The sequence below is a fragment of the Rhinolophus ferrumequinum genome, chromosome 18 (assembly GCF_004115265.2).
Source record: "Rhinolophus ferrumequinum isolate MPI-CBG mRhiFer1 chromosome 18, mRhiFer1_v1.p, whole genome shotgun sequence".
NCBI classification, from domain to species: domain Eukaryota; kingdom Metazoa; phylum Chordata; class Mammalia; order Chiroptera; family Rhinolophidae; genus Rhinolophus; species Rhinolophus ferrumequinum.
This window is the reverse complement of record NC_046301.1, coordinates 659,840-684,576: the sequence shown is the minus strand read 5'-3', so window position 1 is coordinate 684,576 and position 24,737 is coordinate 659,840. Positions and strand designations below refer to the sequence as shown.

Here is a 24,737-nt window from a genome sequence, read left to right as displayed (position 1 = left end):
TATCCTCTCTTGAAGTATTCTGCACCTTTCCGTGAATACATACATGGAGAAACACAATGGTAACACATATTCTTTTCAAACATAATGCAAACATAAAATACACAGACAAGGTGAAGATGGTTTCATACCTCTTCAAAGTCGTCTTTGGCTGAAGGAAGATCAGTGGCTAAACTAGAGTCACCCAGATGTTTCTCCATCCTCTCTCCATGGACCATTGTTGTTTTAATAACTTTACTGACTCGACGGCCTTCCACGGGCTCTGCCTGAAATTGCGAGGTACCACCCGGGATGCTGGGCTCGGACAACGTCACCTGATGAAGAAAGGACACACAGTGCAGATCTCACTGCCAAATGGAACAACGGAGAATTGTACTATGTAAAAACAAACACACACACACTACAATGTGATAGACTGGCCTTCCAGAAAACAGTATTTTGAAAAAGAGAAGCAGGAAAAAAACCCTACAATTAATTGATAAAGTCTGTGTAATGGTTCTCTCTACACAGCCCCATCAAATACTTAAGCACTTCAACAAAAATCTGGCAGGAAGTTTCGTAAGACACTGCTCAGTGCGATGCAGACATGCCACCTGCGGATAAACTAAACAGTTTTGACACCATGAAGATGAAATGAACCCCAAAGGAGGAACTCTCAAAGATATGAGCACACTGGCAAGCACACATCACAATGAAATTTTGCGGAAGCAAAGGAAGCTAAATGGTGAGAATATTTCAACTTATGTGTCGAAGAGAGTCAACACGTCCCTCAAAGAGGGATGTAAGAGAAAGAACCCTGTGAATAAAGGCGTTTCTAGATCCTGATCAGTGGCTCTGAAATGCAGAGGCCGGAAAGTGGAGCACCTGCGGACATTCCCGGGGAAGGCCACTGGGCTGGCCGCACTGGTCTTGCCATGCGCGTGCACAGGGATGCACAAGCACTTCAGCACGCACGGGGACACACGAGCACTTCCGAGCGCACACAGGACATGTTCACGTCACTCTGCTCGCCAGCAAGTGGGAGTCAAGTGTTTTTGGATTTCTGCTGTGGTCAACTAGTATGAGTTCAACGGAAAATAGAAACAAAAAGGATTGGACAAAGTCAATGAGTATGACGGTTACACATCTCACTGATGGTTACTTTACAATTTCACAAAATCGGGAAGGAAGAAAGAATGTGAAACTCAGAGCAGATTGCCACATCCCCACACCCCGTGTGTGTCCTCCGAGCACCATGTCACCTCCATCAGTCAGTCTAGGAGCAGCGCACGGCCTCACCTCTGACTGCTCAGTGTCACTCTTCAGGACAACGCGCTTTATGACTCGGGAGTAGCCGTCCCCATCCTCGATGCTGACGGGGTCCTGGGGCAGTCCTTGCATCGTGACCTCTTCCTTCTCAGTGCCGTCGGGGGACAGGTACCGCCTGATGATTTTCCTGGTGACCTGGAAGACATTGATTCATGCGTCGTGTTTCTGAGTCATGGGACCAGGTCCTGATGAATTTAGGCTGCTCTAAAAGCAGCCTTGGGGGACACCTGGGCCAGTACCTTCTTCACCACGGTGTGTCCGTGCTCGTCCACGTACTTCTCTTCCGTGACTGTTTCCGGGGGCATGTCAGGCACATCATCCCCCTGAAGAATTGAGAGAAAGAGTCAGTCCAGCCTGGTGTGGTGGCATCTGAGGCCTGGCCTCCACACCGGTGTATGACGTGAGCGGTGCCAGACCATGAAAGCATTCTGAGTGCCACACCGTTAGGTGGTAGGTTTAAGAGGACAAGAAGGCAGGTTGTCACATGCTTAGGAGGAGGTAACCAAAGTTAGCTAAAACTCACGCAGACACACAAGAACAGGCCACAGGTGAAGGGTGGAACAGCAGGGAAAACTCTGCTCTGGCTGTGGCCCTGAGGAGCCCACAGGTGCCATCGGGCACTTTTCTTTACAACGTAACTTAGGAGAGATCAGGGTCAGCTTTCAGGAGGCCATGCACTGTGCGAGGAGCATGCCCGGCCTCACTGCCTCAGGGCAGTCACTAGCTTTATGGGGACACACTGTCCCGCACGTGCGGTACCTGGATAATGACCCTCCGGCGGACAACCCTGGTGGTTATCATGGCCTCCTCCTCTGAGCTGGCCTCCAGTTCCCCTAACTCCTCTGTTAGCTCCTGGAAGCATGGAAGCAGGTTTGTTTGTCATGCTAGGGGATGTCTTGCTGCTGGCTTCTGCCCTCTACCTCACACTGCTCTCTGCCAGTGTCTTTCACTGGAAAAGCCAGCAGGGGTGACAACTGCATGCTAGTCTCAAACTTCAATGAGAATACAGCTTTTTGTTCAATGAATGAAAAAATTCTGAGAGCTGTTGAGACTGTCAGAAGAAGTCAGCAGCTTGTCCACACTGCTCCTGGGAATGGAGACCAAGGGCCCACTGACTCGCGAGCTTCGGCTCTGAGTGGCTGACCCGAAGGAACAGCAATGTGTTCTGCTTATAGCAGAACCTCCTGCAGCAAGCCCAAGCATCCACGGCTGGGACCCAGCCAGAAGTGCATCTCCCTGGCCTCAGGGAGACCACCCAGAATAGTGTCGTTCGTTCTGCAGAGGCTGGGAGGCAGGCAGCAGCCCAAGTTTACGGGTATGGCCCAAAGCTCAAGGTGACATTCGAACTTTATATTAGAACTTAAGTCTTGGAGTCACTCTTTCCTAATGGAATGTTGTTTTTTAAAAAAGAAAACTGAATTTTTCAACATACTTTAAAGTATGGCTTATATTTCTACATTCTTTTCTGCTAAAGGAAAACACAAATTCTAAACCAAACTGTACTTTAAATACACACAGGAATCTGCTGCCTAGAAAGGGGTCAGCAAGAAAAGTGATGGGAACTGGGTCCTCACGTCAGGGGCCTGAGACATACGGGTCAGAACAGGAAGCTGCAGCGAGCTGGCTGGGCGCTCACCACGCGTGAGGGCAAGGCCTGAACACAGACTGTGGGGCACAGACTGACTTATCACAGCTGACTTATATGCACAGAACAAATTAAATATATCAATTATCCAGCTCATTTTTTCAAGTCTATACTTCAATTAGCTTATGGATTCTTAGGCTTAATTTGGTAACTTTTAATCCCAGACAGTGTCTATTTTTACTGGAATTGATCGAAGCCAAGAACTTGAGAGATGAGTAATTCCATGCAAAGGCAAACGTGAAATAAAAATTTATTCATGGGATGAATGTATTGTTGAAGACAACTGCCAAAACCGGGAAAGGTTCTCCTCTGCCTGGACCGCTCCTAGTTTTAGTCATGATTTTAGGTAAAGCATGCTAACAGATGTCTGCTCATAGTGAACCAAAACAAATGTAGGACTTAAGCCCAAAGATACGTTGTATTACCTTTTTCCCCTAAAAGTTTTAATTCTTTTATCTAACTCATTCTTTCTTGCTAAGACAGATAAATATTAATGCTTCAAAAACATTTTGACATACAGACTGCTTTTGAATTCTAATAGGAAAAATACCAACTCTAACTTATATTAAGTTTAATGCAAACAGATTCTCACACTTTTTGCGTGAGAAAATCACCCAGGGAGTTACTGAAAATGCAGACCCCTTCCCACCTCTCCCCCAGACTCAGGCGTTCTGGGGAGCAGTCCCCGCCCACCCCCACCCCCATTAGTGCTGAGGATATGAACCATTCAGACCACGTTCTTGGAATAAAGTATTTAAATGAATTGCTCCTGACAGCCTCCAGCCCTCTTTATAATGTCAAAGATCACTTAATGACAAGGAACTGGGCTGCATCTCATGCTGCTGACACTTAGAACCAGGAGTAAGTTTAGGCAGAATGTCCTTTTTCTAAGTTATTCATAAAATATACATAAGGAGACTGAATTTGGAAATAACCCTTCTGTTGCTGACAAGAGTTGGCTTGGGGAGGTACCCCTCCCATGCGCCTCCCGAAGGCGCCCTGCCTGGGGCTGGGTGAACCTCACCCCGCTCTGGGCCTAAGGTTCCTCACTGTGAAAGCCAAATGGGGTACTGTTCACCCATGTTCATTTTTCTTAGCAATGGTTTCCGTGATAAAGTTAGGGCTTATGGTCAAGTAGCTAGAATTGCAACTGTGTATGATTCTTTTCTAGATTTACTGGTTTCCAGATTTTAAAAAGCACTGGGGAGTTCAAGTGGCCAGGGTTAATTTATTTGGCCAAACTTTTGTTGTACAGTGAAAAAGGAAGCCATCAGAGAAATGGAGAATGAAGCTGGCTGGCAGCCACTCCATGTGGGCAAGGAACGGAGCAGAACTCCTTACCTTTTGAAATGCTGCATCCTCATCGAGTCTTTCGAAGACAGGTGGCTGGTCATCAGCTGACTCCACGATCACCAGGCTGGTTTTCCGAGGAGAAGCCCCCTGCCTGAGTTCCGGAGGCTCCTCGGGTTCTTGCACAATGGGAGGGTCTCCCCGTTCACTCGCTGTCCAGGGCTGGAGGTAGGGCCTGTCCTCCTCAGGAGGGGTCCTCACTTCCTCAGGGGTCTGGCTGGGAGAGCCAGGTGCTGCCACAGCCTTCTGAGTGTCGCACACGTCTGTCCCTGGGGTTGTCACACTGAAAGGGAAAAGTCGTATCACACCACGGAGTATCCCCCCACTGAAGAAAGGGAAATGCGTCTTCTCAGTCCATGAAAGTCAAATAGGTTTTGTAAATTTGACCAAGAAATGAAATTGAAGTAAAAATCATAGGTAAAATGTAGACTAGAGTTATAGTTCATTGCTCGAGCACTGACTAGGAAACATAAAAATTATCTGCTTTACAGATAAGAATGATCCTCACATGTATTGTCATGACCTAATCTCTACAAAGTGTATCAATTATAATTCTGTTTTTCCTCTGATAACTCAAGGTGATCCTGAAGGATTGCGGAGAGACCTGTCACTAACAAGGCTTTTGAAGCAAGAATCACAACTTAGCAAAATGTTTAAAAAGCAAATATAATCCCCACATGAATACAGTTATCATGCTTATAAATACAGAAGATTCTTATCCTAGTGGGAAGCTACTCAGTGACAGAAACAAGTGCTGACACTGAAACTTTTTCTGCTAACAGTGTGCAGTTACTCCCGGGTAGTCTTTATAATCTCAATTTCTAAACAAAAAAGTTCTCTGCCTTTTCTGCTCGCTTTTACAATTTATTGCAATTTTCTGTCACTCTGTAAGTATTCAATGCCCGGAGTGCCTCTCTGATAGTCCCCCTTTGCTTCCCGACTTTTCCTTTTTCCTCATTTCCTCTTCCTGACGCTCCCACCTAAAATCTGAAGGTGGATGGAGTAGCTCAGTGGGAGAAGGGGTCATTCGTTACCCACTTCACCTCCTCAAGTTCCAGTGACCCCAACACAAATCTCACTGAAGGACAAAGGAAATGCTGGGAGGCAGTCTCCTGACACTGTTCCCAGATTCCCGGGCTGGGGACGCACCTGCCCTTCTCATGATGGGTTTCGTCTTTCTAGACACAAGTGCATTTCAACAAGTCTCTCTCCTTTGCGTCCAAGAAGCCAGACGCTGAGGACCGGCCGTACTCCCACTCCAAGCCGGCCCACCTCATTGGGGTAATCTGTGTCGGTCTTCTGCGTCTGTTTTATAAACTGTTAGTTACCCGAGCTTCGCTGCCGAGGCCCGAGGGCTGCTTCCCCTGCACCCTCTGCAGACACTCTGAACCCACCAATGGGCACGAACCAACAGGCACGAACCCACCGGTGGGCGAACCCACCAGTGGGCACGAACCCACCAGTGGGCACGAACCCACCAACGGGCACGAACCCACCAGTGGGCATGAACCCACCAGTGGGCACGAACACCAACGGGCACGAACCCACCAGTGGGCATGAACCCACCAGTGGGCATGCCTCAGAAGCGTCAGAGGAGGGACATGCGGCCACCTTACAAGAAAGACTGCGTGGTCTGCACGAAATTTTGGTGTAAACAGTGCTTTCCCAGGCATGTCCTGGACCTCTGACCCTGTGAGATGACTAAGTGCATGTTTGTAGATGTGAAATGGAGGCTTAGAGGCTCAGGGCCGTGCCCACGGTTACAGGCCTGGAAGTTGGTCCAAGCGGGTCTGTGACACAGGCTACCGTCACAACCACGCCTCAAGTATCCTGCTTTGCTCTGGAGTGTGGCCTGTTATTGGTGGGCCACCAGCAAGGCCCCAGGCCAATTTCGGCCTGTGTGTGGCTGGCCCGGCTGCGGCTATGTGTGACCGCGTCCCCCTGACACTCACAAGTATTCCTGCTGACGCTCCTCCCTCAGCTTCTCTGATGGCTCTTCCAGTGGGGTCCCCGAGAGACCGTGTCGCACCTGTTCCTGGTGGTGGTGGGGAGTGAGCGGGGCCGCTGAGCTGTCCCCATCGGCTTTGGGGACGCAGTCCTGAAGAGTGGAATGACCCACGGAGAGGTCTTCGTCAGACACAATGGGGGGGTGGCTGCGGGACCGGCTGTCCTCCGCGGGCTCGGGCCGGGCGCCACAAAGCTCCTCGGGAAGCACTGAGAAGCCTGCAGACAGCAAGGCGAGCGCAGGGTGAACAGACGCCCACCGTGTCAGAGGCACGTATCTTTGCCCCTGCCTGCCCCACGCTGTGACAGCCCCACAGTTACAACGCTGAAGACACACTCTCTGCCTCCGAGATGGGGTCACCCAGGCTAACAGGCGGGTGAGAGTGCAGACGGGCCACGCTGGGCCAGGTGCTCCCAGCTCAGGCTAGAGATCTAGGCAAGAGCACACAGGGTGATAAGAGCACACCTAGTGATAAGTAGCCATCAACGGCGACAGCCGCGGCACAGGATCTTAGGTAAGAGTTAACAGTAACAGTCTGCATACTTCCTGTGTGTCAGGCACTGTTCCAGGAGCTCCGCTTGTGTTAACATATGACACAGTTCTGAGGTCACATGCTTGTGCCAGGCTAAGGACTTTCACATGCTTGTTCAGGGCACTGAGGTGCCACTAAAAGGTGTGTGGCAGACGTGGCTGACGTTCACCTACTCATTCATTCCCTCACAGACATACTGAGTGACACTGACCCCCCGTGTACAGGTGGCGTGTACGTCTGCATGCAAAGCAGTGGACGACACAGGACAGCTTCTCACTGAACTGGCATTCCTACAGCCATGACCTATGCAAACTCCAGGAGGAAAGGAAACCAGGGTGGAGGCCCCGTGTAGACACACTGGTCTGCACAGCCTCCCCTGGGAAGGGGTATCTGAGTAGATGCCCAAATAAAGTGAGAGAAAAGGAAGCTGATGGGCTGCGGGAGAGTCTGCCAGAGTAGATGGAACAGAACGTGCCGGAGCCATGACCCTGACGAGGGTGGGTGCCCAGGAATGCACGAAAGAGAAGAGAGATGGGAAACGGGACAGCTCAGAGGCTCTTGCGGAAAGTAACACACGCCACCCTGTAAATCTGTGATAAGTCAGAAGCTACAGGAAACTGAGGAAGAACAGCCACTAAGAAAGGAAAATAAAAACAGGAGAGGGCATCATGGGAAATGAGTGAAGATGTTTGAGTGGGGATTTTTTGTGTCAAATGTCACTAAGGGGTAAAGAAAGATGAACGCCTAGAATTACTCACTGCGTTTGGCAATGAGGAAACAACAGGAGAATTTTACAAGACTGTTTGTGTCCCACGCTGAGGACAACAGCCTGACTGGAGTGGATGCCAGAGACAGTTCTAGAGAGAACGGCAGGACACTTAGACTGTTTCGCTGATGAGACTTCCTATAAAATGAACGCAGAAAACAGAGCAAGCATACAGGGGCTGAAAGGAGTAGTTTGCTTAGTTTTGTTTCTAAAGATGGGTCTAGTAAGGCACGATTTGTCCTGCTGGCATGGCCTGGCTGCAGGAGACACCGTGGACAACTGCAGGGTGCTGCTCCTCTAGATAAAAGGGACGAGACCTAGTAAGAGATGTTGGTTTTAGCGAAGCGAGGACACCTCAGGCAGGAGAAAGGTGGAAATCAGCACGGAGTGCGCTCTGGTCGCGGGTCCTGTGCATGTGGGCTTTTGCTCGTCACTACTCCTGATTTCTAAGAAATACGGAGGTTGGAATAAGTAAGGGGAAGAGAAATGCTGGAGGCTGGAAGGAGAAGAGAGTGAGCATGTAAGTGAAAGAATAAATCAGATGCTTCAGGGCTGAGTGGGTGGGAGGGCCAGTGGCCCTAGGACCCAGTGGGTTTGAAGACTTGTTGGTCCAGATAAAAGCAAGAGTACGTGTAATGAATGATTCACGTTAGAAGTCGGAAGTGACCGCACCACGGCTGTGGCCCAGAAGTGGAGGAAACGATGCATGGAGCAGAAGTACCATCAAGGAACGCGGGGAATGGCACCAGTGGGCATTGGGACTGACTGTGTCCCCTGAAAATTCCCATGTTGAAACCTTATCCCAAGGTGATGGCCTAGGAGGCAGGCCTTTGGGAGGTGGTCAGGTGATGAGGGTGCAGCCCTGGTGATGGAATCAGTACCTCACAGGAGAGGAAAATGTGTGGTCACCAGAGACAGTCCACCATCTAAGGAAAGGAAGACGGCAAGTCCATTTGCTTGAATTAACCATACACATGCACACGCTCTCACACACACACACTCATACACACTCACACTCATGCACACACACCCATACTCACAAACATATACACACAGGCACACATACACCCATACTTACACACATACACTTACATGCACACACACCCATAGTCACACATTCACTCACATACATACACACACAGTAACTCACTCTCTCACACATGCACATATACACACACACATGCACACTCACACCCATACACACACTCACCTTCACTGTCATCCAGTGCAATAGTCGGTCCCATTTCCACCGAGCTGTGACTCGTGTGCTCCTGCACAGGCTCCGTGCTTGTCTCCATGAGATGCACAATGTCCATTCGATTGATCTTGGTAAGACAGTCGGTGAGACTAACATCTGGGACATTAGAGAAACGGCATTTACTGCACGTGAGGGACTCCTTTAAAACTGGTCATTTAGTGGCCTTACTAACGTTTTGATATTTGTACAGGAAATAACTAAAGCCCAAGTAAGGTTTTTGTGAAAATAAGCATGCTAACAAGAGATGCACAAACAGATGATGCAGCAAGGGCTGGTGCCCTGGTAGCAGACCTGCCAGGGCACCCAGTCAAATCTGATTCCAGGCAGGGGACACAGGCGGCTGCAGTCTAAGTACATCCCACACATTGCATGGGGGATACTTTTACTAAAAAAGCATTTGCTGACCGTCCGAAATTTAAGTGTAGCGGGGTGCCCTCTGTTTTGACTTGCTCCACTGGGCAGTCCCACCTGGAGGAATGCGGGACAAGGAGAGGTGGCCGTGAACCCCACGTCACTGAGGAAGGTCTGTGGGTAGGGCCTCCGAGCCGCCCCGAAGGGAGTGGGAAAATGCCTAGTGGAGGGGCTGGGTCACTCCCCACTTTAGCTGATGTGCTCAGACGGTCCTGCGTAAAGCATCACATGGGATATCGGCTTGACAGTTTCCCATTGGAGTTATTGAGGAGGGAAGGAAACAGGAGCTGAAGGAACAACCACCATTAAAGCACTGTCAATATCCAGAAAATTTAGGGCTCTGACAGCACTCCTGTTAGCGGCCGGTGCGACTGTCACTTCCCACTGGTTAATGCTGTTGGCAGGTGCAGTGTGGGGACTTTCACGTGATGCGCAGGTCGGCTTGTTCGCACGAGCTCACACTGGCCCTTCAGCTTGGTGCATCTGTGACCTTAGTGACTTTTCGCGAGGGTTGTCGGCCGCGCCTCCGCCCGCTGCAGCCCCGCCCACCTGTCTCCCCGCCCACCTGTCGCGTGCTTGCCATCCCGTTCCAGCCAGTACTTGAGCAGCGCGTGACTCTGGTCTTGCAGAGAGTTGGGGTTCTCGATGCGGATCTGATGGATCTGCTCCTCAGTGAAATCCAGTTCCCGCGCTAACTCTAGGAGAGAAGACACGCAGTGAGCGCACCGACCCCACCCGCCGCGGTCACTGGCCTTGCTGTACTCCGCGTACTAGAAGCGACTCCCACGTGCCTTTGTCCTCCCAGCACTAGTTGTAGACTTTTCCTTAAAACTGAGTATAGAATCGGTCACTATCATAGTAGAAATGGTGATAAAATACGTTAATCCCCAAACGCGGAAGAGACCATATGCACTGATTTATACTCTTAACCAAGATAATGGAAGACAAATGGCTGAAAACAGGAGAAACAGACCACTTCTAACTTTCCATCATCATTAGGTGATGTTTGAAGAACTACAGATCCTGTTTCTGGATACATGGAGAAATACTGCTTGTGGCTAGATTATGGTGGTTGAATAAATTCCTTCCTTTGATTTGATATCATATGAATAAGGGCTAGGAAGCATTAACTGACCTATGAAAGAAGCCACAAAATTTTCCTTTAAAGTCTACCACTGACATTCTATATGGATGCTTATACATGGTGGTGGTGGTGGTGGTGGTGTGTGTGTGTGTGTGTGTGTGTGTAAATGAGGTGTCCTCTTTGGAGTGCAATTTGCCAATATCTTTCAAAATTAAAAATATACATATACTTTACTCAGCAATTCTACTTCTAGGAATATGCTCTACAGATATACTCACAAAAATACACCATTGCACAAGTACATTTATTGCCATTAGTAGGACAGACCCTAAATATCCATCAACAAAGGCCTTTGATAAAATTATGGTACGGTCATACAGCAGAATTACAGAGCCATTTAAAAGAATGAGACAGATATGTCTATAGTGATGGAATGTTTACAAGGAATATGAAGTAAAATTTTGCTTATGTTCCAATAACAGGCATAGATATGAGCACTGCATATTTTTCCTGAATCCATGAGAAAATAGTAGCAGTTACCTTTCAGGTGAGATGTAGGTGAGAGACTTACTTTTCATCCTCCTACCACTCTATATGGCGGTAGGCTCTGAATTTTCAACAATTATAGAGATATGACATTTAATATATATGTATACATACATAATTAAGAAACAAAGTAAGCAATTCTTTCATAAGTCAACAGGGATGTTTTGCTGTCTTTCCTTCCCCTAAATTCTTCAATTAAGTCAATTTGATTAGTTTCTAAAGAAAATGGCTCTTCTTCCTACTTCCATTTATTCTACATTATCGGTTATCTCTATTAAGGGTATTTTTTGGACTCCTAGTCATCACCAAATCTCTCAGAAACTGAAAGGAGATGAGTATTAAATATACATTAAATATACACTATTTGTTTCAATAAAGTAGTCACAAGTGATATAAAAGGAAGTCAGACTAGAAGAAGAAAGAAGGCCAGGGACTGACAATCTTGCTTTAAAATGTTAAGTCGCAGGAAAGGTGACAGGGTATACAAATCATGATTTGTAAGTGAACCATACTGATTTTAGAATTCACTCTTCCTTAATACATTGTTTAACGTATACTATAATTTCTACTCTTAAACATGCCCATTTCTCAGAAAATGAGTGCAACGTCTCATTCATATGTATTTCGGCTTTAATCCAGAGCAGATTTTAGCGCTGGTCACGGTGAAGACACCGGAAATAAGGTATCTGGAATAAGAGTCCCTGGTTAAATCTCAAAGTGCATTTTATGACAGTGGCTCCTAACATTGCTTTTCAAACACACAACTCCCCAAAGTTGAGGTGTCCGAGACAGGGCAGCATGGGCTGTGGTCCCCGTAGACTCTCCCAGTCTAGCCTTCCATTATTCTACGTTCCAGAGACAATGAATGGTCTGCCCTGGTTCACAGGCTGAGGTAACAAGAGCCTGGAGTTTCTAGTCTGCAGTTCATTATGCTTTTCACTGTTCTACCCATCTTCCTCAAGGAAAGAAAAAAGACCTGTCTCATTGTTAGTGACACTTGGCTGATGCAACTATGTCACTGAAACCAAGCAGGTTTTGTTGACAAAGTAGGTCACACTTATTTTACCTGTCCAGCTGAAGCCGAGGTGATCGGCGATATATGCCAGTCTTTCCTCGATCCGTTCCTGCTCATCCTGTTGATCTACAGAAGGTCAAAAACAGAACGGCCAAAGATCGTCCATGACCAGAGAGGACCCCAGTGCTGGTCATCCACTTGTCCAAATATCTGATCATAGCACCATTTAGCTATTATGTTTTAAGTCATATTAAATGGTGTGTTTGCCTGGCTTCTGGAATGGAATGCGGAAGAAATCTAATAGAAATCATGAAAACCATCTGCTTCCATATCTCTTTAATCAAGACTAAGTCAATGGACATAATTGTATCAGTTGCCGATTTCTAGTAATCCTAGGGATTTCCTTCTAAAATATCTGAGAGAATACTGCCCACCAGAAAATAATCATCTTAGTCACCAAACACCAGAAAAACCACAAATGGGATGCAGAAGTGGAATAGTCAGTTAGGACTTCCTGTCACTGCCCATGGCAGCAGGAACACTTCCAGGTGATGTCTGGAAAATATCCCACCCAAGAGTCACATGAGACCTGGACAGTGGGTGGATCAGACCATACTGGGTTTTTTCAGTATGGTCAGAAACAACACATGGCTCGGTCCTGGTAACCTGGAAGGGGGGAGGATGAGTGAGTGAGAGTGTGACAGTGTGTGTGTCTCTTCGGGGCAAAGTTTGTCTACTTACTACCAAGTAAGCTAATAAATTACTTACGCAAAGTATAATTTTCCCGTTTGTTTTTAACCCCCATTAATTGATAGGCAGCATTTTAAAGCATGGATTGCGACATTTTTATATGCAAATTTAAGAAGAATAGTCTTAATTGTAGAGATAGTGGAAGATCAGAGGCTACTTCTCAAAGCCATCTATGGTTTCCTTTTTTATAATTCACAGCCATCATCCCCTCACAGCCAAGTTAAATCATGCAAAGTTTGAGTGTTGTTGTCTGCTGCATCTAATCTGAGTGCCTTCCCCATCCATCACCCACATCAGCATAAAGCACATCTGACCTGTGCTTGCTCGCTTAAAGGGTTTACCAACGGTATCTGAAGCCCAGTCTTTCAGAATCAGAAACAGATCCACAGAATTGGAATTTCATAATATGTGAACTCTTCTGGAGTAAGTGGCTTCCTAATGATTACAAAATTAAGTGTAAATTTAATTTTCAAGTACACAAAGAAGAAAAAGCAACGAATCCTCCTAATGTGAAACAAAACCCAATATATTCATGTGCAAAAGCACAAGTGCTGGATTTGAGGGTGAGCCTGGCACTGCAGGACAACAAAACCCAAAGCTGGCATGGCCTCCCGTGCAGCGGCTGGCGGAGGCAAGGTCGCCAGTGCCTGTGATGTTCGTGTCTCCATAGCAGGGTCATTGCTCAGTCTTGAGATTGTTTTCACGGACAGGAGCACAGAGAAAGACACAACACACAGGGCTTACACGAACACAGTAGCCACGACAGGGAGCTTCCAGAAAATGGACACAAACCACCACAGAAAGCAGACACACGAGAATACGGCATCAGGTTGTGACATGCGAGGCCCGGGGAGTCCCAGTGGTGGCAGTACCTTCAGCAGGGTCACGGCCACTGTCATCGGGGATGCGCTCAATCAGAGTCTCAATGGACTCATCCCAAATGGGCCTTGTGTCAAAGATGTCCTCGGAGACCGACTGCTCGGCCTCCGGAGGTGGCAGGTTTTCGATTACGGAAACTTCCAGGGCACTGCTACTTTCGTCATCTGACACTGACTCCTGCCCCCTTTCTGCCTGTGTCAGCCTATCCACTAACTTGGACGCCTCATCACTAATCTCCTCGAAGAACTCCAGGGAACTCCTGTAAAGGTCAGAGAAATGCTCCCTCCGTTCCTTTGTGGGGCTCACGGTGCCCCTGCAGGATGGCGGAGGGCTTCTGGTCTTCACCGGCAGCCTGGACGGAAAGGGCTTGGGTCTGGGGGTGCCCCCTTCTGGCTCTGGCTCGAGCTGTCCTGTCCCGCCGCTGCCTTCGGCTTCTGTCTCCGCACAGCTTCCGGTTTTCAGTGGACATTTGGCCTTTGAGTCCCCGGGGCTAGCATCAGATTCAGATTTGCTTCTGCTGTCGGCCACTCTGCCCTGTGTGTCCTGCCCCTGGGGAGCCCCCGTCTTCTGCAGAGGCGAGGCCAGAGGCCAGGGCTGCAGCTCGGCTCTTTGGACAGGAGCTTTCACGGGTATCTTAGACTTTGGTTTTGTTTCCTCCTCTTTACTGTCCTCATTCAGGCCGGGTAGAAACTCTTCAGGCTGGGACCTCTCGTCCCCCGTATCTAGGGGTGCTGGGGTCAGAGTGGGTGTGGGCCTTACGGGGATCTTGGACTTGCTTTCAGCAGAAGGCACACTGTCCATGGATGCCGTGGGGATTTCAATGACTGACTTCTGTTCCTCTGGGGAAGAGTCGGGAGAGTCATCATCCCGACCTGAATATACGGACCTGGTGACGGTGCAAAAATCTAACGGAGCGTGGCCGGCCGGTTCAGGGCAGCCGGGGCCAGCTGCGTGCCTCTCTCCGTGCAGTGGAGGTGTATCCACCCTCTGCATGGCGGGGAGGTCCGTGGCCCCCGGGGATGTAGCTTCTGGCCTTGCTGTGTCAGTGGAGGCTGGCATCCCCTCTGCTTCCTCACTCAGGTCGTCAGGGAGCAAGTCGGCCTCATCAGCCACTGTTTCCTTTGATTCCGAAAGTGCCAGTGACTCAGCTGATGTCTCCAGCTGGGGAGGCTCAGGGATGGTACCCCCTTCCTTCACGTCCTCAGAGGCAGTCTCTTCTCCGGATTCTTGCCCAATTTGGAAAAAGTGAAAACTTTCATCTGCGTAGGACCTTTTGGTCATATCGATGGCACCACTTCGGGTCATCTCAAACAGTTTTCCTTCCTGAAAGAGAAACGGATTCTGTTCACTGGTGGGGGTCCCCTCCTCAGTTGGGGTTCGAGCAGGAGTGGTGTCCGGGGTGGTGCCCTGGGACTGTCTGTCGACCATCAAAGCAAAGATCTTCTGCTCCTCCTGCCCCACGCGAGCCTCAAAGGCGGCATCATCCTCACGCATCTCGCTCCAGGGATCACAGTCCACTTCGGTCGTTGTGACGATGACGCTACTGGTTTGCTCACCAACTGCCGACATACTTGGCACAGCAGGCTCCACGGATGAGAGGCTGCTCTCGGACCGCCTTTCCCACAACAGACTTTCTCGCCCGGGTTCCAGGGCCATGCTTTGGTCCTCGGAGACAAGCTCTGGACTTGAGACAGTTCCGCTGGAGGTCCTTGCCACTACTGTGTCCTCGACAGACAGCACGATGGTCCCGGGACACACTTCAGAAGAGTGAAAGCTCACGTGTCTTGCAGCTGTGTGGGTTTGGCTTTCTTCACAAGAGAAAAAGGATTGGGAAGGAACATTTTCATACGGGCTTATGATCTGAGGGTCACAGACGTCTTCGGCCTCAGCTGGGTCAGACAGTGGGACGCCCATGGACACACCATTGGTCTGAGGACTGACTGAGGAGTCTGGAGTGGCACAGTCCTCCGGGAAGCTCTCGGGAGCCTGCTCAGGTTGTGTGGCTTCCACTGCTGTCGTAGAGGACATGCAGATTACGTCTTCATCAAATTCTTTTCCTTCAGATGCAGGACAACGAGGCACAGAGGACAAGGGTGGGGCGCCTTTGCTGGGGCCATCGACGTATGCAGACTGCACTCTAGAAGCACCATGCTCTTCCCCTTTTGTGTCCCCCTCGTGGGCGTCTTGCAGAGCTAACGTCTCCCTGGGGGTAACTAGCTCCTTAGTGGTGGCAACACCCGTGGAACCCTGGAGTCCTGAAGAGACGGGCATGGCTGAGCTGCTCGGACGCTCCGCCTCACAACCATGGCCATCACAGAGGTCGGGCTGACCAGCACCTGTGTTCAGGCCATCATAGGACGCATCTGGACCACCGGTGGGAACGGCAGGACTGTCTTCAGGTAAAGGACATTCACAAGCTTTTCCTTCTTCCGATTTACCCAATCCTTCCTGAGTATCTTCCTTCATCTTGAAAGTGTAGTGTTTGGATGCAACCGGCTGGAATTGTCCTTCTTCAGGACTGGAACTGGAGTCCCTGCTGGATGGCAGTGGGGAGGGAGGCTGCACGCGGATGACTGGCTCTGGGAGGAGGCCTGAGTCGGCACCTCTGCTCAGCTGGGTCAGCTCGGGCTCACTCTCTGAGGAGGAAGACGCCTTCCTGCTGTCGGCCATGCCGGCCATGGGGCCACTGCTGCCATCCTCAGCACACTTCATACTTTCCGGTTCGTGCACGTCTGCCGAACAGTCAGCATCAGGGTCAGAGGATGAAGAAGACTCTCCTTGCTTGGGTTCTTTTCTGTAGTCCCTTTTCTGCTTTGCTTCTTGTTCCAGTTCATCAAAGGTTTTGATTTTGGTTACCATTTTAAACATTTCCTCTTCAGGTGTGAACCGCTTTTTCTCCCCATTTTCTGAGTCATCGTCCTCAGCACATTCGTGAATCACAGGCGGTTTGGGGGTGCTTGTATCAGAGGCTTTGGGTGTGACCTCATAGCTAATTTCTTCAGAGCTGGGAGTGTCGGGAGAAAGGGGGCTCTTCCCCGAGCTCTCCACGAGCGACGTCTGCTCAAGGCTGTCGTCGTCGGCGCTGCCATCCGGGTCTCGGAGCAGCCGGGACCGCATGGAGGCCACCTCTGTAAAGGGTTCCGCTTTGGCAACGGCTGCGGGAAGAGCAAAGTGACTTGGGACAACGCCAGCCTTCATCTTTGGTTCCACGGGGCTGCTTTCGAGAGAGTCCCGGCAGGGGGACTCTCTCAGAGGACTGGGCTCCAGGGAGTCCGGGGTTTTGTGTGATGAGTTGTCCTCTAGCACCGGGCTGGCCTCCAGGGAGTCTCTGTGGCTCACTGCCAGGGACTCGTCAGCGCCTGGGCTGAGCACCTCAGCATCGGGGCGACGGAGTGCGAGCTCGAGCCCCGGGGGGCTGCGGGGGGCTGCCTGCGGCTGGGACTCGGCCCCAGGGCTGGTCTTCCTGGGAGCCTCGGGCGGTGAGGGCTCGGGGCTAGTGGGTCCTTGGGCTTCAGAATCAGTCTGTGTCTTGTGGGTGGAACTACCATGAGCTGGTGGACCCCCGTCACAGGACGTGACCTCCGTCAGTCCTGTGGGTGATTCTTTGGCTGAGGACACAGCACGACTGCCGAGGCCATCACCTTCTGGTTTGGGGTCTGTGTCTCTGGAAGGGTCCAGGGTGGCCTCCCTGGGAGCACACATGGCCTGGGGCTCTGCACCCTTGGTGGTGGCTGCACCTGGCTCATCAGCAGCACCGGGAATGTCTTTGGTTGAGGGATGTCCTTCTTCTGAACGAATTTCCGCTGGTGTTTCTAACATGGTGGCACCTTTTGTTTCCTCAATTTGTTCCTGGCTTCTCTTTGGTGAGAAAGAAAGGCTTTCTGGGCTTGTCTCAGGGGTCTCCGCCAGGCCCTCGTGCTTGTAGCTTTCTTCTGAACTGATCTGAGGGGTCCCCTCCATCAGGCTGCCACATGGAGACCCTGCCACCCCTTCGTGCCTCAGGCTCTCACAGCTGCCAGCCAGGGCCCCGCTGCACAAGGACAGAGCTGGGCGGCCCTCCTCCGTGTCGTCCAGGGGGAACACCGTGTTGCAGGGACTGGTGAGCACCTGGTCCAGTAGCAGCTGTACCATTGCCGTGTCCTCAGTCTGGCGGAACTGCTGGTATCTGTCATTGTCCTCCAGCTCCTGCTTGATGACCTCAGAGAAGTCGGTGGAGTCCCTCCTGTCGGGGCTGATCTGCAGCCCCATGTCTCCCTCGGGGGCAGGTGTCCGAGGGCTGGGGGCTGCCTCCTCATTTCCAGCTGTGTCTCCGCTCTGTCGCCTGCCTGAGGTACCACAGGCTCCTGTCCCCGGGGATCCCTGGCCTCGTTTGACTGTCTGGCTGTCCACTTTCTGTGTTTCTTTCTGGCTTGGAACCTGCCCCTTGTCTCTCCCTGCCCGGACTTGGCTCTTTGCTTGTGGCTGCTTTGGTTTTGCTGATTTGTGCTCAAAGAGGCCAGTCTTGTGTTTAGATGGGTCCTGGCCTGACTGGAAAGCCTTCATCAACTCCCGAACAGACATTGTCTCCTCGATTCGTTCTGTTTTTGAGGTGGGGGATACAGGTGGGTGCTTTTCTGTTTTTCCAGAAGGTGACACCAAAAGGCGCTTCTCGGTTTTCCCAGAGGTTGACACAGGTGGGTGCTTTTCCATTCTCCCAGCGGGTGATACAGGCAGGCGTTTTTCTGTTCTCCCAGGGGGTACAGGAAGGGGTTTCTCCGTCCTTCCCCAGGGTGACACCGGTGGTCGTTTGTCTGTTTTACCTGAGGGTGACACAGGGGACTGTTTCTCAGTTTTATTTGACGAGGATGCAGGGGAGTATCTCTCAGTTTTTGCTGAGGGTGACACAGGTGGGCGTTTGTCTGTTTTGCCTGAGGGTGACACAGGGGAGTGTCTCTCAGTTTTACTTGGCGGAGTCGTTGGAAGGTGCCTTTCAGATTTTGCAGAGGAGGAAAGAGGAGAGTGCCTTTCTGCTTTGGGGGAGGGGGATGCTGGCACCTGCCTCTCTGACTTCACAGTGGGGGACACCGCAGGGCGTGGCCTGTGGCTTGTCCTCCTGGGTGTTTCCTCTTTGCCTTTGACCCTGACAGGCAGCTTGCTGCGACCTTTCTGCTCCTCCTCCACTTGCTTCTGGAGGGCCTTCACTTTGTCCTTAATAGAACCAATGGGGGTTTCTTCAATCAAAGGCGATGTGGCCTTTCCGGTGGGGAGAGGCTCGGGGCCTAACCCCGGGTCATCTTCCAAGGACTCTTCGGAACTACATTTTTTAAGTTCAGTTTTTCCTGTGCTAGCTTGGAGACTTGGCTCATTCTGTCTCAGCTTTTCTTTTAATTTCCTCCTCACTGGCTTCTTCACTCCCAGGACTGATTTCTGCTGTTTCTGCGTTGTCTGTGTGTCGTCTGCGGGGCCGTCCTTGCCCTCGCTTTCTAGGCTCCCGCCCACAGCAAGGGCCCCGGGTGCGTCCCCGGCCGCCGTGGGTGGCTCGTCCTCTGGGCGCACCTGTCTGTGCGCAGTACCTGTGGCGCGGGGCGACCCGGGACCCTCCGCAGGGGCGCTCTGCTGGGCCTGCCGCACATCCTCGGCGCTGACCATCACCCAGTCCTCCTCCTCCAGCTCCCTGTCTGGCGGGGACCCAGGCCCACCCCTCAGAATTTCGTTCACTCGCTCCAAGTCCTCTTTGACGCTCTCAACGATCTCGAAGGGCTCGCCAGGCTCCTCCTCGCCGGCCCTGGCCAGCCCCTTGGGCGTGAGGGGTCCTGCCCGGTCGGACACGTCTGTGGTCAAGAGGGCGGTCATCTTGATCAGATCCTGCTTCATCTCGGAAACATCCGAGAGCAAGTCCGGGCTCGCCAGGACAGGGGCGTCATCAGCCAGGTGACTTTTCAGGACAGACGTTTCTGTAGATTCTGTCTCATCATCTTTGACGTGAATGAGAAACATTGAAAGTAAAATGGAAATCAAAAAAGATATTGGCAAATGTAATCAGGACCCAAACGACACAGTGTCTTTTCCTGTCGTGGTGGAAGGGACAACAAAATGGGCTGGGATGGCGGATCCATAGGGTCTCAGGATACAAAAGCAAAGCAAGGCTAACGGAAAAAAAACTGAAAAGGAAAAATGAGCAGGAAATAACTTGCTTAATTTTCTCACTTGTAGCACATCCACACATACAACAAAGCTCTAACGAATAGTCAGGACACACACACGTACACACACACACCACAAAGCAAAACACAGATCAGACAGTGGAAATACACAGAGGTATCTCAAGATTGTTCAGATGTTACAGATCAATGTTGAAAGAAAAATAAACATGGAAAAAGCATTAGAAATTGCAGAAAGTTCATTTCCTCCAGGAGAAAGCCAGTAAGTAGCAAACTCAGAATAACTTCTCATGATGCTATGCATTTTTAATCATATAAAAATCTGGATGTCAGTACATTTTCTTCTGCCAGTATACAACGAGTGTGAGCCATCTCTCTGCCTCGGCTGCAAACCGGCATTTCCTCTAAGGGAAACGGACACCTCACAATGAAACAAACGGTCTCATGCTACGTGAGAGGCGCTAAGAGGCGCGGTCCGTTCCCTGGAGCGACCTCCTTGTGTGGACACATAGTGGACAGACCACGCAGGGAAATAAAGGAAAGAAAAACAAAAACCATAGTGATGAAATGTATGTGTGAGTCCAAAGTGAAAATGTGATGCATGGCAACCCAAGTCAGAGACAGTCACACGGACACACGCACAGTTACGTAAGCCAAGTTATTTCCATGCAAAGCAAAAGGGGGGGTGAAATGAGGAGAGAAACGCTCGGGCAGGAGCGGGGGGCAGACGGGCGTGGAAGCGAAACGTTACTGTGGTGAAGCGTTTTTGTCTCTGCAAGTCTGCGCACACGAGTCAGGGCGGTGGCAGTGGGCGCCCGACCCAAGGCCAAGAACGAACCCGGACTCACGGTCTGGGGAAAAGACCGTGAGAAACAGGCCCTCCAACAGCACTCCCTCTGGACGACGTTCTATACCTAGACGGGTACTATCTAAGGGTGTCTTTAAACTAGAAGAAAACCAAACCTGAGTCTATATTTGAAAATTGAAAACATTCACAACACCTAGGCCTCATTCAGGAGAATCCACAGAATGAGGGCAACACAGCAGCTATGTTGTAACTTCTGGGCGATGGACGGATGAATTGTTAATCCTTATGAGCTTGTATCCAAGGAGCAAAGAAAGGGGCCATTTAAATAAACTCAGCAGTCCCAAACAAGAACATGGGAAAGCGATAAAGTCTCTTTAAAGAAAGTAAATCAATGAAGGCAATAACAACATATGCTTTTAATAAACAAAAGTGCCTTCTCTTGAAAGAGTCAGTATTTGTTGTGGAGATATCCTCTGTGAATATGCATATATAAACATATATTAAAATAATTCTATCAGACTTATTCAAATATAAACCAATGAAAATATCCAGAATTGCAAAGATTCAAGTTCTGAGTAATAATTTAACATGAGGGTGAGAGACTCAATTAGAAGCATTCAGTAACTTAGAAGTGAATTACACAGAGCCAGGACTTTGGAAAACGCCCTCACATCCCTGCACAGGCCGGCGACCACATTAACATGGGTCACATTTTCTTCTCTGGGGAGCACCACCTCAAAACTCAGTGAATCAAAATAAATCCTAAAATGAATAAACATTAAAAAGTAGAATTTTTTTTTTCTAAATCATTTGGGGCATAAAACAAAACACAAAAAAATAAAAACCTGAAAAATTCAAGTTCTTCCACAGAGGAAGCCAGAATCACCAGAAACAGGCCCACAAACTAAAATGTTAATTGACTGGGACACACTTCCAATGAACTCTCAGCTCTCAAGGTCTGTGAAAACAGGTTCTCTCTGTACTAAATTATGTTTGGGATTTGCATTAATTATTTAAAATTAGCTGTATAATAAAATACTGTTGTGATCAGTAACCCCACAAGTTTTCAGTTTTGAATTCACAGCTCTTTATTTTTCCGGAAAGTTTTCACCAAGTTCATGACAGCTGGGCCCTGAGGGAGTCGGTCACGCTTCGCCACAGTAAGGGGTGCGGGGTCGGGGAGGTGGGGCGTCGGCGGGATGATGACCACTGACACAGTACCCCTTTTGTAGGTGCGGCTATGAAAACAACAAGCTCGCCCCCCCGAGGCAATGCTGGTTGACATAAAAAGCGATACTGTCAGGTCAGGGTTTTTTAAAAAGTGAGATGGCAATGGCATAGGCTAACAGAGAGACAAAAACGGGGGGCGGGTTTGTAAACAAGCAGGACAGCAGCAGGCTACCCCGATGTCACAAGAAAGTGAATGCTTGCGTGAACAGTCACTACATTTTACTGCTAATTAGATCACCCGTTAGACACTTGTAACTTATTAATAACTGGCCAAGCTGCTTTTCTAAACACATATTAATGATTAATGAGAATATAAAAGTATAGTTTTCATAGCGGTTAGTAAAGGCATCTAGCTTGCATCTTTATTCATGCTTCTTTTTGTTGTAGCCAGCTTTCACACAAACTTAATTTGTTTAAAAATCTTACTTTTTTCTGATGTCATATCGATCTGAAAGAAAACATACATAAATTGCATGGTTACAAATAGTGTCTTGTCCCCCAGCCCAACGTGCACAGTGAACTCACACACACGGGGCACAGCGCACGCTGGAGGGAGGCCCGAGCGCCTAGAAGTTCTTCCTGATCATCTCCTGGCTTCTTAACCTAACTTTCAAAACAGAAATCTCCTTTCTACGGCTGGACTGTGGCTGGAAAGTCCTTTCTAACGTTATTCCTGGGAAGATATGCTCCAGGGTGTGTTTGATGTTAGAATACGTATTTAGTAGGGAAGAGGCAGGAAGAGAGTAGAGGAGGCTGAGTAAGTGTCTACTCAGTTGAGAAAAAGAAGCGTGGTGATGTGTTCTACAGTGTAGTGTTATGAATTATAGGCCAGAAGCACAAACCCTGGAAGGAGTTCAGAGTGCATCCATGGCTCTAAATAGCTCCGGAAAATATTCAACAGAAAAATCATAAGCCTGGCAGACAGAGCTCTCGTGGCTGCAGTTACGTCGGCTTCACAGCTGGACTGCTCTGCCAAGAAGGTGTGTAAGCGTCACTTTCAACTGCTGCGGGGAGCGAGTCACCAGCACAGCATGGACACTGAGTATGAGAGACAGAGTGACGGACAGGTGAGGGGCGAGTGACTTCAGTCTTGTCATGTGCTCCTCGTGTGTATGGTGACATGCGGCAGGACAGTGAGTCCATAGTCACCCCCATCCTGCCCCACAGCCAGGGAGCAGCGAGAAGGGAAACCCAGGGCCTTTTCTGAACTGATCAGGCCTTATGTTTTAAGCTGGCATTACATTTTTCTTTATATTTTTGCATTTCAAATCCATCAGAATAACATTAAAAAGTAAAACTAGTAGATTTGAAATCATTTACGTGCAACTAGTAACAACTGCACTTGTCTATCTTAGACATAGGAAGCAGTATGTTAATCCGTAAGTGCAACGACTTCCCAATGATTTCTCTCGTTTCTCCGATAACGTTTGGGCGTTTTCAGATCTTTACAAGGACCACACACACACACTGGCTTGAACTACAGAAGCAGGTGTAATTCACGGCTACGTAGTCACGGTAACCTCTCTAAGACTCGCTTCCTTCATCTGTGGAGAAGGCACCCTTGCAGGGTGATGAGACATCAAAGGTGACAAGGCACGTGGGGCGCCCAGAGACACATCCTCACATCCGCAGGCACTGCGCTACAAGGCTGATATCCTCCCAGCATGAACTGTGTGCCCTTCCAGTTCTGGGTCTCAGTGGTTCTCGAAGTTTCTGGTCGTAAGGCCCCTTTAAACTCCTAAAATTACTGAGGAGCCTGGAGAACTTTTACGACTAGTATATATCAATAAATATCTGTATTACAAATGAAAGCACAGGCAATGCTGGAGGCCAAGTATACACACACACATTCCGGATCATCCAAGTGACGATGCCCTCGGCCAAAACGCCTCTGTGGCTCATGAGGATGTGCGAGTTAGAAGGTGAATACTATCTCAGTTCTGTGAAGGGAACAGTGCTGACCTCCCGGCATCTCTAGACCAGCCTTTGAGACCCACGGAGGGAATGGCTGAGTCTACAGTATTTGGTAGAGAAATACCTACTATTGCAGAGTCCGGATTACAATTTAGAGCGAAACTGCACTGTTCTCTGAAGTCAGTCCACAAGATGGGAAAACGAGGCTCAGAGAGGTTAGTCACAAGAACAAGCCTTCTAAGAACACAGGGCCACCTGTGACATAGCACGAACAAGCGACAAGGCCACACAATTACCTCTTCCTCCTGTTCTTGATCTGACTCTGACTCCTGGCCGCCCAAGTGCCATGCAGGATGGGAAAGAGCGGGAAGAGCAGACAGTGTTTAGAAGACGAGATTAAACACCCTGCCCACACGCATCAAAGGCAAGCGCAGTCAGGTGCGCTCGTGTTTCTCACTAACAGTTCCCCGGACACGGTACAGACATTAAAGAGGACTGGTTTAGGTGCAAAAGCCGTCGACTCAGGAGACAAAAGAACCCCGATTATAAATATACTAATTTCAGATGCTCAGTCACCAGCAGCCTGATGGATTGGATGGCACATGCCTGCAGGAGTGGTGATGACAAGATCCCAGACATTGCATTTGGCTGAAAATGCTACCGTATTTCCCCGAAAATAAGACCTGCCTCGAAAATAAGCCCCAGTTAAGATCGTCAGCCAGAAGGACGCATTTAGTACGTTATGACGATATTCCAGAAGAAGATTACATGACTGTATTTGAATAAACGTAGATGGTTGTACATGAAAAAATAAGACATCCCCTGAAAATATGCCCTAATGCGTCTTTTGGAGCAAAAATTAATATAAGACCCAGTCTTATTTTTGTGGCAATGCGGTATAAGACCTGCTTTTATTTTCAGGGAAACACAGTAGAAGCCACAAATAAACACGGTGAATAGTCTCAACACACAAGCAACATTTAGGAGTTGTATTATCACAAAGAGCCGTTAAATTCTAGAGTGTATCTGAAGTGTACAATGTCCAGCATCTTTTTCTTTTTGCTTTGAGTACCAGATGCCAAGTTGTCCGGGGCCATCA

General features: G+C 49.3%; 1 protein-coding gene across 50 annotated transcripts in view; it reads right to left on the bottom strand.

The window, feature by feature from the left end:
• ANK2 (ankyrin 2) overlaps positions 1–24,737 on the bottom strand; it is a 382,806-nt gene that overhangs the window by 5,911 nt on the left and 352,158 nt on the right. For 21 of the 50 annotated variants that reach the window (XM_033133572.1, XM_033133577.1, XM_033133570.1 and 18 more), the window contains 12 exons: positions 23,935–23,967; positions 22,151–22,172; positions 13,540–19,500; positions 11,969–12,043; positions 9,838–9,969; positions 8,814–8,957; positions 6,253–6,523; positions 4,292–4,583; positions 2,065–2,157; positions 1,545–1,628; positions 1,276–1,440; positions 129–311 (listed from right to left, as the gene is read on the bottom strand). In XM_033133572.1, the coding sequence (XP_032989463.1) occupies positions 129–311; positions 1,276–1,440; positions 1,545–1,628; positions 2,065–2,157; positions 4,292–4,583; positions 6,253–6,523; positions 8,814–8,957; positions 9,838–9,969; positions 11,969–12,043; positions 13,540–19,500; positions 22,151–22,172; positions 23,935–23,967 (7,455 nt within the window). The remainder of the gene's footprint in view (positions 1–128; positions 312–1,275; positions 1,441–1,544; positions 1,629–2,064; positions 2,158–4,291; positions 4,584–6,252; positions 6,524–8,813; positions 8,958–9,837; positions 9,970–11,968; positions 12,044–13,539; positions 19,501–22,150; positions 22,173–23,934; positions 23,968–24,737) is intronic. The other 29 variants (XM_033133597.1, XM_033133599.1, XM_033133607.1 and 26 more) reach the window with 4 other exon arrangements.